This window comes from Scleropages formosus, chromosome 3, assembly GCF_900964775.1.
Source record: "Scleropages formosus chromosome 3, fSclFor1.1, whole genome shotgun sequence".
NCBI classification, from domain to species: domain Eukaryota; kingdom Metazoa; phylum Chordata; class Actinopteri; order Osteoglossiformes; family Osteoglossidae; genus Scleropages; species Scleropages formosus.
The window spans coordinates 15,746,327-15,759,770 of record NC_041808.1 but is presented as its reverse complement, the minus strand read 5'-3'; the positions used below and the strand labels follow the sequence as shown (position 1 = coordinate 15,759,770).

The 13,444-nt window shown below is 48.1% G+C and overlaps 1 protein-coding gene across 1 annotated transcript; it reads right to left on the bottom strand.

The window, feature by feature from the left end:
* Window positions 1-180: 180 nt before the first annotated feature.
* Window positions 181-4,448, bottom strand: LOC108935070 (myocilin-like). The gene is made up of 4 exons (XM_018753346.2): window positions 3,670-4,448; window positions 1,935-2,000; window positions 1,659-1,757; window positions 181-1,381 (listed from the first exon to the last, which is right to left on the bottom strand). Exons 1-4 carry the CDS (start codon window positions 4,133-4,135, stop codon window positions 588-590), a joined length of 1,425 nt encoding a protein of 474 aa, XP_018608862.2. The 5' UTR covers window positions 4,136-4,448; the 3' UTR covers window positions 181-587.
* Between the last annotated feature and the right edge of the window lie 8,996 nt (window positions 4,449-13,444).

Genomic DNA, 13,444 nt, shown 5'->3' with positions numbered 1-13,444 from the left:
GTACTGTATTTCTCCTAGATGTTTTCTAGTATAACATTAAGAATTCAGTGTGGGCTTTAGTTCACATAGTCTTTGAAATGTCAAGATGAAATACATGACCTCATCCATAGATTATCTTTATTTAGGAATTGATACATAGTTCTGAGTTGTTCTAGATCACAGTAGATTACAGTGCTCATATATGATACAGAAGCCAGCTGCTTTTTTTGAGAAGTGCTTATTGCTGTTTTCTAGCAAAAATATACTATGTCTTATTTACAGTGGCATCCATAGCTAAAAATGCAAATGGCACATTTGAATGAGTATGACATGTTGAGGTAATACACATTTTTTAAGATTTTAATTGGTAACCCAGACTTTACCATAGACAAAAAGGCATCAGTGAATCTAGTGGTGACTCTCAAACAAGCTTTGCTGATGGGCTTGAAAGTGTAGTATAAAACTAAAGCTTGGGTTTTGCATCCCCATGTCTAGATATCAAATCTGCTTTATGTGGTAGGTGAAAGAATCCAGAATTTTTTTTAAATGAAAGATCATAGGTAGAGAGATGAAACTGAATCTTTATGAGGTTGGTGTATTTTTATTTCTCAGATGTTGTCTGGGTCACCAAGCTGCACATCATAGGAGACCATGTGAAAGTTGTCCCAAGCATAGAGCTTTCTGTTGGCATAGTTGTAGTCCACCATGCTGTTGTAGCGGTAGAGGTTGCGGAAGGGGATGGCGACAGCCTTACTTTGGCCCGTTGCTGTGTCAAAGGTGTAGTTGATGGTTGTGTTGGGAGCGCTATAGCTGGCGAGGGTGTAGAGGCGCCCGCAGATCACGAAGGCATTAGCGACCATGTTCTTGCGGATGTTGGTCTCCCAGCTCCTCCTGATCTCCAGGCTATGAGGGTCCAGCTGGGACAGTACGATGCCTCCCTTGGCCTTGCTGGTGCTGTAGATGGCCCAAAGGCCTTGCTCGTCCACTGCAAGGTCTATGTCTGTGTAGCCCCCCCACGAGTAGGGGTACTGTCCGTGGAAGCCTGCATGTGGCAGATCTCGGCGGGCCGCCACGCTCTCTGAGGCCAGGTCGTAGCGCAGCAGGGTACGGCTGCGGCGGCGCTGATAATAGAGGGAGCCGCGGTACACCGTGGCCCCCGTGCTCTCCACCGGCTCCGGCAGCAGCAAAACCTTCGTGGGGAAGCCGCGAGCCAGCTGCTCCTTGTCCTCGTAAGCGAAGAGTTGCCGCACGTCAGCGCCCACCGCATCCATCCGCCATACCGTCTTGGGCCCATAAGGCGCTATGGGGTTGGGGTCCTGCAGCCACATGCCATACTTCCCGCTGATGCCATCTGCCTTGCGATGGGTCTCAGGATCGCTGACAGACACGAGCTCCCCACACCCTGCAACAACATGAAGCGGAGAGGAAAACACGGCCAGAGAACGGGTAAGTGCTGCGTACTGAGTCTGTGGGAAGGAGGGAGGGAAATGACAGTCTCACTGTGACAACTGACGTCTAAACACCTGTCCAAAGGCTTCGGAACAGCTGAAAACATGGAGTGTGAAAAGGTGCAACATTTAGGCAGTTTCTGTACAAATGCTATGAATGATAGCAGCAGCTTGGCAGCCATGAGAATGTACTTCTGGGTTTTCTTCGCTAGGGGGCGGTATCCTACGTACTGTCCTCGTCGCCCTTCCGATTTGGTCGAGGTGCGGGCAGCTCTGTCACTTCTGCCTTGAACTCCTGGTAAGCTGCTCTGCCAAACTGCCAGGAGGGATCTGCAAGCACAGGAGAGCACAGTTTACGCCGATGGTTACGCCACAGGTTCACAAAGCATCGCCTGAGAGCAGGACTCGGATCAGCACCGGATTTTGCTCAGAAATGTCAAAAAAACACATCCGAACACTAGAGCGCGGAGATGTGTATGAAGTGCCTTGTGGGTTTGGGTTTCCTACCGCTTGCCCCAGCCGTCTCACTCGGTCCTCCTGGTCTGGACACCAAGTGGGGGAAGATGCTTGATCCTGCCGACATGGAGACAGAGGATGAAATCCAGGAATTTACACTTAGTTCAGACGCTGCCTCTGTTCCCGGTGAAAATCTGTCACGGGTCCTAAAAGTCGCCCCGAGCAGTTCGGTTTGCGGGATGTGTCAACGTGTCGCTCCGATCTGCTCCATCCAGGCCCGCTGCACGTTCCTCCAGGTCCCCAAGCTCCTGTCATGGTACCCACCTTGGCACGGCTTCACATCCTCCACCTGCACTCGCTCATCCTTCACGTTGAGCATCATCCCCTGATGAGTGAACGTGCGCGCAAGCGCTTTTCACAACGCTCTACACCACTTTTTGTTCCCGCAGCTGTTCGCATGAGGGACGGATCTCCAGTGGGCTCCCCTCCTCATAGCGCCCCTCCCCGAGGGAAGCGTGCATTACCTCGCCGGCAGAGTAAATAAATCCCCGTCCGGTCCTGTCCTAGCTGCTTCTCTTCTGAATCGTGACTGAGATGCCAGCAGAAACGAGGAGAAAATTTGCCTTTTCGTCTCTCTTAAATAGAAACGCGAAAACTGCTATGGTTTGCCGATGTGAGATCTTGTCAGAGTCTCTTGTGGTGCTTCGAAGCTCTAATGTGTTCAAAACCCTCTTAACCAGGTGTAGAACACCATACCATACTCCATCTGGAGATTGTATTCTATTCTCACACACACACTGTCTGAACCGCTTGTCCTATACGGGTTCGTGGGGAGCTGGAGCCTAACCCGGCAGCACAGGGCGTAAGGCTGGAGGGGGAGGGGACACACCCAGGATGGGACGCCAGTCCATTGCAAGGTACCCCAAGCGGGACTCGAACCCAAGACCCACCGGAGTGCAGGACCCGGTCCAACCCACTGCAGCCCCCTATTCTATTCTATTCTATTCCATTTGACAAAGCTTACAAATGTGCAGTTAAGGAGATTCCGGCTGTGGAGGGTTCCACAGCTGGAATCTCCTTAACTGCACATTTGTCAGCTTTGTTTAATAGACAAAGCTGCTTTAACTCAAGGATCCTGGTCCTGTTTCCACCTCCATTGGCTTCATTCTTTTTCTTGCTCTCAGCACACGGGCTTCCTCGGAGCAGATGTTTTGTCCATATGGAAAGCACATATTAACTCCATCAAAGGAGATAAGGAGCCGGGGATGGACGTGTTTCCATCAGCCGCCGTGCAGCGCGGCGCAGAGGAGACCTGACGTCATACCCTTGAGCGCAGTGCTCAGCCTCGGCTGCTCCGACAAATTACACGAGAAGGTGTCGCGAGTGTCAGCCGTGATGCGTAACCAACATGTGGACCGTGCCGTTATTTCGTCGCGCAGAGCTGTGCCCCGGCCCCCAGCGGAGCAGCCCGGCTTCCGAGACCGGCGGTGCTCGTTCCTCGGCCCTTCTCGTGACCGAATGGCCCGCAAAAGGGTGCCGGTGCCCCCGGGGCGCGTTCCTTTTTCTCAGCTTTACCTTTTAAGAAAAGCGGGAGGCTGAAGGAAACCCAGCAGAGCCCTTTAAGTCAAGGGGCTCCAAGCGTGACGACGCAGGCGGGCGAAGCCTTCTTAATGTGAAACAGGAGGTGTGCGTGCATGTGCGTTTGCGCGGACTCTGACGCAGACGGGCCGCACTGCGCCCCTCCGAGCGGCCGATTCACCGGCACCGAGCGATATGGCCTACTCACCGCTGCTGGCTCTCTGGTCTCCGCCCTGCAGGGAGCCGCCTGGGGAGGAAGACAGCTGGCAGGGTTTCGCCCGCAGCCTCTGCGCTTCCAGCTGCAGCTCGCTCAGCCTGCCCTGCAGCTCCTGCACCTGCGCGTCCAGGCGCTCCTTGTCCCTCTGCAGCCGGGTCCTCTCCGCCGCCACCTGAGCGTATTTCTCCTGCAGCGCCGCCTGTTTGCCCATCGTGCCGGTGCCGGTTTCTCCTCCCGCCAGGCGGCTCACCAGCGCCTCCAGCAGGGTGAGCCGGGACTGCAGAGCCTGTATGTCGGCGCCACCGGGCCCTGGGCAGCTGGCCTCCGTGGGGCTGTCCACGGTGAAGCTGTACTGGCAGCGGCCGCTCCGGTCGTTGCTCCTCCTGAAGGACGCTCTGTCCTGCGCGGGGATGCTTGCGAGCAGACAGAAGAGACACAGCGCCGTGAGGAACCGCATCGTTCGGAAAGTGCTGCGTCGGTGCCTCTCTTCTCCTGCTCAGATCGATCTCCTTCTTGGGCTCCTTCTCTTCCCTTCTCTCCAACTGCTCCAGCAGACTTCACGTGTGTCTCAGACCTTCAGCTCCTTCTGGAGTAACTCGAGGTGAAGCTCTGATCTCCTCGGCTCAGTCACTCCGCTCCTTTACTAGTTTATTCCCTCGTTCTTTCCTCCTTTCTGCTAAGAACTCCTCAAAGTGCTCCACCAGGTGTCCTCTCAGTGTGAGCTGCCCGCACTATTGCTCTTCATCTCTTCTCCCTGATCACCACTCTCAGGCTTCTTAGCAGGTTCTGAGCTGTGGCAGCCTGCAAAGTGGATATTTATACTATGCAGGGAGGAGGTGGGGGGGGTTAGACAAAGGGCATGAGGTTTTGGGGGGGGGAGCAGGCCAGCTGCAGCAGGCTTTTGAGTTGTCATGATGAATGGATGTTCCACACTGCATTTGAGCGCCCCGACAGACTGTTAATACAAGTGTGGGCACCGGCCAGGTGTAAACATCAGCACGCGCGATCTACTGTGAGCTCTTATGTCACGACTGCTTGCGTGCAGGTTTGTGACGGTGTGTGAATATCTAAGAGTATGAGAGCAACAGGCCATACGTTTACCGCAACGTAGCGAGGCTGGTCCGTCGTCATGTAAGCCGCACAGTTCGGGAGTCTCCAACAAGTACACTCTTCAGTGCGAGCTGAAGTTCAACAGGAGTTCACAACTCCAACGGTATTTTAAATAAAGAAATGGGCGTGACGTGAATGTCTGTAAGAAACGCTCGACTGCTGGAAACGCACTTTCGGAACCGAGTTGCAATTACGATTTTGCCGTTACCGTGTGCATGGGGTCCACCGTGCGTATAGTCACTGGTCATGGAGAGGTGGGGTAATGTCACATGTAGACAGAGGGCTGTTAGTGTCATCCTGATCAAGGTTTTATTTTATTTTAGCTGTTTATTGCTCAAGGGAGGTATGGTGGCGCAGTGGGTTTGGCCGGGTCCTGCTCTCTGGGGCTCCCGCTTGGGGTACCTTGCAATGGACTGGCGTCCCGTCCTGGGTGCGTCCCCTCCCCCTCCAGCCTTGCGCCCTGTATTGCCGGGTTAGGCTCCGGTTCGCCGCGACCCCGCTTGGGACGAGCGGTTTCAGACAATGTGTGTGTCTGTTGCTCTGTTCTTCCCCCAGTGTAGGCAGGGAGACAGGTAGGCAAACAGAAATGGTTTCCAAGTATATGTGCTTCTGGAATGGAATGGCCATGATCCTTCAGTCTGGTTCCCCTGTGATGTGAGAAATGTGGCTGATGCATTAATGGTAAACAGCAGTTTATCTTGGGGTTGAGTTTATCATTCTCAGTACACCTTGTAAGACACGCTCTGTTTTTCCATCCGTGGGCTTTCCGTTGTCCCGGTCCTCTGTGGGGTGGTCTGGATGGTGTTCAAGCACTTTTTTTTTTTTTTTTTTAAAAACACTTTCCTTACCTTATCTATCGCTGCGGCTGTGCGTCCTACACTCTTACCGGAGTGTGCAGGCAGTTGGAGGAGTGGGACACAGGGATGTGTCGGTCATATCTGTGAAAGTCAGCGACAAAAGGAAGTCGAAGAGATCCTCTGGCTGTCGAAGCTGGTCCAGGGTTTTGGAGCACGACCTCCAGGATGCCGTAGCTGCCGGAAGCCAGACTGAGCATGGAGGAGTCGCGCTGCTGTTTGTCGATGTTCTCTCAGCTCAACAAAGTGAGATCACAGAACAGGAGCGTTCTAAAAAAAAAAATGCATCTGGGGTATTATTTCATTCTGTTTACAATTACATTTATGCATTCAGCAGACACTTTCCTACAGGGTGATATACAACTCTGAGTAACTCCTTTTTCCCCACTGATTTGAATGCACATGGCTGCCTTGCAGGAATGTGGCACATTTCTGCTCTCCATGTCTTGCGGGCTAACACATGGTTCACCCTGTCCCCATCCCCCAACCTCCACCGCCTCCACCATTACCTGTGGCTGTCTCATTTGCACCTGGCACTACTGTTTGGTATGGGTCAGCAGCTGTGACGACGCCCTTAACTGGTCTGCAGATGTAGATGTTTGACTGGAATTACCCCGAGGCTAGAAGACTGCGCAAGTCAGGACAACGTGGTCTGGACACACTTGGATAGGCAAAACAAAAGTAGGAGGGGGTGGGCGTGGTTTGTGGCGGGTGGCGTTTGAGAGGAGGATGAAACACTAGTTCTCGGGAGCAAAGGAATGGCCCTTTTCCCTCAGCTAATGCTAATGGATTCTACATGTTGCTGTGGGCACAGCCACGACTGTTGCTTTGATCTTGATTTATCACCCTTTTTTCCTGGCTCATCCCTCAGCAGCTTGGCTCGCCCTTGAGATCAAGCTCCGCATCTCACGTTCCCCGCAACGGGAGTTCACAACCGTGGTCCTAGGAACAGTTAGCTAGTAAAAAGGGATCATAAAATAGTCCCTATGCCTGCTGGACCGGGTTTCACTCGACCCTGTTAGCCAGCGAACTTTTGAAAACAAACTGATTGTCGATCGGGATCAGATGTGGTCAACTGAATTGATGTTGTAACGACCTGCGTTACTGTGTTTAGGCGGGAAGATTTGTTTAATGTAAATAGTTGCATTATGGGAAAAATGTAGAATGTAAGTGTGCAACCATTGGGGGCACTTCTGGGGGAAAATGATGGGGTGACCGTGTTTGGGAGTATGTTGAGGGAGAGCCTGGGGTCGCTAAGCAGGTTGGGAAGGTTGGCTAGGAGCGCAGGTTCTGCATATCCTCCATCCTGGGGGGAGATGTGTTGTAGGGAAACACCCCAAAAACAGTAGGTAAGGTGCATGGCAACACCCTGGGAACAGGCCAGGGGACCGCCCCTCTTGAGCAGTGAAGTTCCTTTTAATTGTTTATGGTTTTAAGCCTTGGGGTATGTTTTTTTAGTGTTTTAAAGGTTCTCTCATGCAGTCTTTATATTAGTTGGTCTTATTGAATTTTATAGTTTTATTTTAAATTTTATTATTGTCATGGCAGTTTTTAGGATTAATTTATTTATTGAATAAACATTTTAATGATCGGAAATGATGAATGGAGAAATTTGTTCCTGTCGAGTCGGACAGCGTGTGGAACCAAACACCTTTGGTGGGCTGGTGATCCATTCCGATCCGTAAGGAAAAAAAAAAAAAAAAAAAGTGCAGGTCCTGGAGGAAACGGGAGCATTATTTCCCTGTGTGCCGGTGTTCAAAAAAACATTCAAGATGAACGCTGCCTCCGCGTCCTTCTTCGCTCCATCCAAACCCACGGTGCTGCGAGCCACAATATAAAACCATAGAAAACTGAAAACAGCAAGACAAATGGCTGATTTTGGATGTGTTTGCTATGACTCTGTGTTTTTACTTTATACCCTGTTGATGTTATTACACTATTAATACAGTGATTTTATTTATATATTCCTATGGTTCATGGAAGCCTTAAAACTGGAGTTTTATTTCCTGCACGGTTTCAGCTTTGAAAGCTCTGTGCCTCACAGACCTGCATACCCCCCCCCACGTGATGGCTGCTTAGTCAAATAAGCAGAGTGTAATATGGTAAAACAGTTTCTGAAAATGTTTGTCCTCATCATTTTTTAATTTTTGGAAGGTGCTTTGGAAATGCCATGAAACCTGCAGTAAATTGTTAATTAGGAGTCTTAACCTCCTCAGGTAAAAACTCACTCTATCACATAATGGATATGGATGTCTGTGGAAATTTTTTTTTTTTTTTTTGGCTGGACATCACCTTAAAAATAAGTATAACTCTTGGAATTAGCGAATACTTCTAACGAACCTGAACACTTTAACCGGGAGCCACATGATCTCCTTGTGCAGATGTTGTAAATGAGCATACCTGGAGAAGCCTGCCCTTGTTCTTCTCGGGTTGGTCTAATGGTTCTTTTCCAGAAGCTCATGGATGTTGACTCAGATGAAAAATCCAGCGTTTTAATGGAGAAATTTCAGTTGGGCATGGCTCATAAAAACAAAGAGAAATAATAAATGGGGAGTGCCAGACTAGACCCGTAAAGAAAAAAAGTTTGAGAAAAGGACAGGTTGTGCAGAATGCGTCCCTGAAAGAAAGCAGGCACCGCTGACCAGAACAATACGTCCTGTGACGGGAGCCACAGAGAATGCTGCTTGCTGGACGCCTCCAAGATCCTAATATTCACCACACTACCTCTGCTCTTATAACGGCTCCTATCTGCTCCAGGTGTGTGGAGAACTTTGTCATTTCTAAATTTCTGGCGTGAATGTCACCTAAAACATCCATCAAGGAAAACCAATTCACAGAGCCGCAAATGGAATTTTCTGGGCACACAGAGCTGCAGCACAGATGTACAAATTCCCTCTAATTGTGCTGAATATTCTGGATGGAGTTTGAAATGGGCACCTTGAAAGCTGGTTTTTGAGACCCCCCCCGCCACACACCTACGACATGATGTTATAGAAAAGGTTAAATGTGAAAAAATATTTTGGGAAAATTGAGTGCTTAACTGAAATTTCAAGGTATGAATGTTTGTTTACACTTGTCTCCTAGCAACAGACTAGCACAGGTCATAAAAACTGAGTGAATAAGAAGTATTTGATTCTGTGAACAAAAAGACTCATTCACTGAACACCACAAATACCACATGATGGAGAACCAGGGCTGCTCTCGCAACATAACCCACTCCTTTCCCATCAGTAATAATGACTTTACCAAATATTCAATTACTCGTTAATTCTTTTGACTTAAGAATGCAAGAGCACTCAGACTGGAAGAAGCACTTTTCCTCCATCTGGTACCTGCTGTATGCTGCTGATTTAGAGCAGCTGCAGTTGCAAGACTTTGTTATTGAAATCAAGGGACTGACTTGACCATTTTCATATTTTTCAATGTTGCTCTCCTTCGTGAGGGTTAAAAGCAGCTTTGCAGACTCTCAGCTGTCCTAAACTAAAGATGTCATTCCTTAACTGGTATAGTCCAGAACCTTAGCAGTCTTGGCAAGATCTTCCACCGTCAACACCTTTGACAGCTCTGCCTTGCAGAAACCTGAGGCAGTGAAGATTGATGGAAACTTGGGAAGATTCTCGAAAAAGACATCAGCGGGAAATTATCTGGGAAGAGACATTTACATTTATTCATTTAACAGATGCTCACCCCCAAAGTGATGTACGTCTCAGGATAAAGAAAACTGCCTTTAACAACAAAGACCTTTCAATACAGACGTGATTATGAAAACACTCTCTGATGATATCATTTTTGCTGATGAACATCACTCAAATAGCTGCCCATGGAATTGAGTTTGATCCTGAGAACTAAAAATGAAGATGACCATGACAGATGGTGTGATGCAAACTTATACAGCTATTATAAAATCAAGAGTAAAAGGGATGGATTTCGAGACCCTTCTTGAACATTGAAAGGGATTTGGCACTTTGGATGGACAAATGAGCCAAAACTGAGTGTATTATGGGTTTTTAATTTTAGATCTGTTGAGAGCAGAATCACCATGCAGTTACACTGATCCAGCAACACAGTGAACTTCAACTAAAGGTTTGCTTAGGTTGTTTGAGAGGTGACAGTGCATTCACTTTTTAAATTTACTTTAATTTACTCAGTTATTAATATTTTATTTCACCTTATTATATGCATTTGATAGGGGGGCGCGGTGGCGCAGTGGGTTGGACCGGGTCCTGCTCTCCCGTGGGTCTGGGGTTCGAGTCCCCCTTGGGGTGCCTTGTGACGGACTGGCGTCCCGTCCTGGGTGTGTCCCCTCCCCCTCCGGCCTTACGCCCTGTGTTGCCAGGTAGGCTCCGGTTCCCCGCGACCCTGCATGGGACAAGCGGTTCAGAAGATGTGTGTATATGCATTTGCCTTGTTTGTACCTTTCCGTTATTCTACTTGATTCCACTTTTTGCCATAGTGTTGCACCACCGTAGAAAGTTCTGGAAAATCCAAGTCAAATGTTGTTCATATGCAAGCGCAATAGACCTTGAGTTGGGCTAGTTTGCAAGCAACACTGATTAGAGCCTGTATCGGGGTGTGCTAAGATGCAGAGATGAGCAGCTACTTTTGAAGTATCACTCTGTGAGCAGCCTGATGGGTCACATCTGGACAGAAACATTGTGCAAATAAAATATCTTAAATTTTTATTGTGCCTCGTTGAACCTCCAAAGAACCTCAGATAATCTGGGAAAAGATCAGTTCCAAGAGAGGACAAAAGCAGCAGCGGAGGGATGGGCCTGATGTGGCGGTCCATGATCCATCTGGTTGGTGTGTAGATGGCACCTCCTCATTATCATGCGATGGCAGTAGCATTACGGCCTGTCTTGAGGCTTCCTGCTCCGTCTGGGGATAGTTATATAAAGCATGCTGTATACCTGTATCCCTCACATCACAAAGACATCATTGTTGGTCAGTGCTGAGTTCTTTTCCAGATGCTGGTGGCCGTTAGTGTGTGCGAGAGGAATGTTCAGGACTTGACCAGTACTTGAAGTTTGCCTTTTTTATGTATATTGATCCTATTGTTTTGGCCATATCCGCACCCATATGTGAAAGAATCGGGCAAATGGACTCATTTCCGCTCCCTTGTCCCATTTCTTAACTCTACACCTGGAAACAATGAGCCACATTTCCAAGCACTTCCGAACTTCCCAGAACTCGCACATTGAGCAGCTGCTCCGGTAAGAACTCTGCTTTACCCTTTTACTCCACATCCATGCTCCAGGGCGGTTCTGTCTGGACCCCGCATTCAGACCAGTATGACTCAGCACCTTTTTCTCATATCATGATATTAAGATTTCATTACTCCTGCACAACAGTCCTTTTGAATATAGGGATAAACACTTCCCATAATCCACCAGAAGAACATTATGATCTGAAGTAACTTCTGGGTGATTCTCTTCTATAGGTTTATCAGTTCATTGAAAAGAGGGAACTATCAGTACCCCACCTGTGGGCACAGGGGTTTTGGGTTAGGGAACTCCAGACAGGAACAGAGATGTGCTCACTTTTTTTTTTTCCTTCCTTTGTTTTTTAAATGAACCCTTGGTTATGCCTATCAAAGTGGTTCTGTGTTCCACACACTCCTACCTCCAAATACGGTAAACATAGAGTAAACGTGCACACACGTGTTCCACTGACACCTGACTTACTGGTTAGTCTTGAGCAAAAGAACCATTAAAAACCATCTAGATTCGCGGGGAAAGTGTTTGGGGTCCCGCTGTCCGCATGTCCCCCCCCAGTTCAAAGCAAATGTTTTGGTATCCGTGCAAATGAAATGACCACGGATCTGAGGCGCATCTGTGTTTAATCTTTTCCGCAGGTGACATGCTCAAATTTTCCAGACAGACCCTTAATTCGGCATAACAAAGCCCAAAGCAGCCATTAAAACGCAGGGAAACACGATCGCTCGTAAACGACTCGTAACCACATTACGAAAGCGCTGCACGTTTTACCACTTTTCCATGTACGGTTTACATCCCTGAAATTTCTTAACATGGAAACAAGTAAACTCATTACAAAACTCCAGTTTACTGTTGAATCCGGGTTTTGTTGGCGTTTCCTTCTCTTCCTAGTCTGCTAATGTCAATCTTGATGACCCTGTTTTACCGTAGTGTAGCTGCCTAGCCCAAATGCCTAGCCCAAACTTGATCACGACAAAGCGATCAAGTTTAAGCTGCTGATGCTCCTCGCTCAGAACAATGACAAAGCCACTTAGAGAGAGTGTAGATGTGGAAAGTCTGTGCTCACTGAAGGCCTCTGAGAAGGAAAGGTTACCCTGAGGGCTCCGCCATGACTGGTAGCTCAGCACTGTGGATTGAAGGTTGTGTTCACTCCAGCTCTGCTCGGAGGTGTAATTTGGGATCACCGATGTCACCCTTCACACGTGCAGCTGTATGACTGATCCAGGGATGCTCCGCAGTGGACCCAGGTACTAAGTGCTTACTGTCTCGAAACAGGCTTAGAAGAGCAGGGTTGTTTTTATGTGGATTAAAAAAAAAAAAAAACTGACACACTTGTGTTGTACCAGTTGGTTTGTCCAAGTTTTAAAATGTGAATTTTATTGAAAAACATTTTTCATACCTGAAAGTCCAGGTGAGGTGACGCTATCCTAACGCTTACAGCAACTATGAGATGAGGACAGTAAAAATCACTACACGCTGCACCTCTTCAAGACCGAATTCAATGTATGACGTCTGTAGCGAGTCAAAAATATTTGTATCAAAGCAGTGCAATTTGAATTTGTGAAGCTCCTTTCCGTTTGCATTTCCACATTAGAAATTATGCTCGTTAATTATGCTCGTTCTGACGAAGTCTAATTACACGTCCGTTACAAAGAAAGGCAGATGAACACATCCCATAACACGTCGACTGACATCTCTTGGGCTTTTGTACGCAGTACAAATAAAAATTGCCGATGACCATATTGAGTTTGGTGATCCAAGATCTCCATCTTCAACTGAATTGCTCCAGTAAGACATACAGTTGTGTGAGTGCAGCTGAAGTTGAAGTACATTTTGGATAAAAGCTCCAGCTAAGGAGCAGAATAGGAATAATAAAAGTTCTTCGTTCAATGATGCTGGTGTTGGACAAGGGCCTTTATCTTTATTCCTGGTTGTGCTTTGTTCCTCTCTTAGGTTCAGAAGTCCTTCCCTTAAGTGTTTACCTAGTGTTTTTTCTTTGAAAAGTACCTCAACGTGTTACCCTCTCCAAGAAGGAGTTATCTGGGTTGGGATGTTGTCGGAGGCCAGTGAGAGTACAGCAGCAAGGTTACAACCATAGGTTGTCAATGATGACTCTATAGTCTGATCCCATTTCAGCTAAAGGTGGGAAATGGCTAAAGAATGGCTAAAGTATGACAAAAACATCCCCACCAAACCACAGAGAATGTTGTTGTGGAAAAAGGAAATGACTAGACTGTTAGCATAGGCCCAATCCAGAACTTCAAGCCAGACTGAGTAAGGCCTGCTGTGCCACTTCGGTACAAAGACCCAGGAGTGGCTGTATATTCGGAGTGGGGCTCCCCTGAAAGGGACTCCGGCCGGTGGCACGAGTAGTTGCAGTCTTGTAGGATGCAGTGTCCATGCTGTTGTGGACCCTAGATGACATATCTGTCTTGATGCAGCCTGTGATCAGGTCTGTCCATATTAATCGACTGAGTTTAGATGAGGTTTGTATGGGCTCGACAATAGGACTGGGGATGCCTGTAAAAAATATGCTGTGACCCAGGACCCCAGAAAAGTGACGTGTGAGTGACGGAGATGGGAGGT

Coding starts and splice junctions, on each gene's coding strand:
- LOC108935070 (XM_018753346.2), bottom strand. CDS start 4,135: ATGCGGTTCCTCACGGCGCTGTGTCTCTTCTGTCTGCTCGCAAGCATC. Junction 2,001..3,669: donor AGACCAGAGAGCCAGCAGCG/GTGAGTAGGCCA, acceptor CCATGTCGGCAG/GATCAAGCATCTTCCCCCAC. Junction 1,382..1,658: donor TCGGAAGGGCGACGAGGACA/GTACGTAGGATA, acceptor ATGTTGTTGCAG/GGTGTGGGGAGCTCGTGTCT.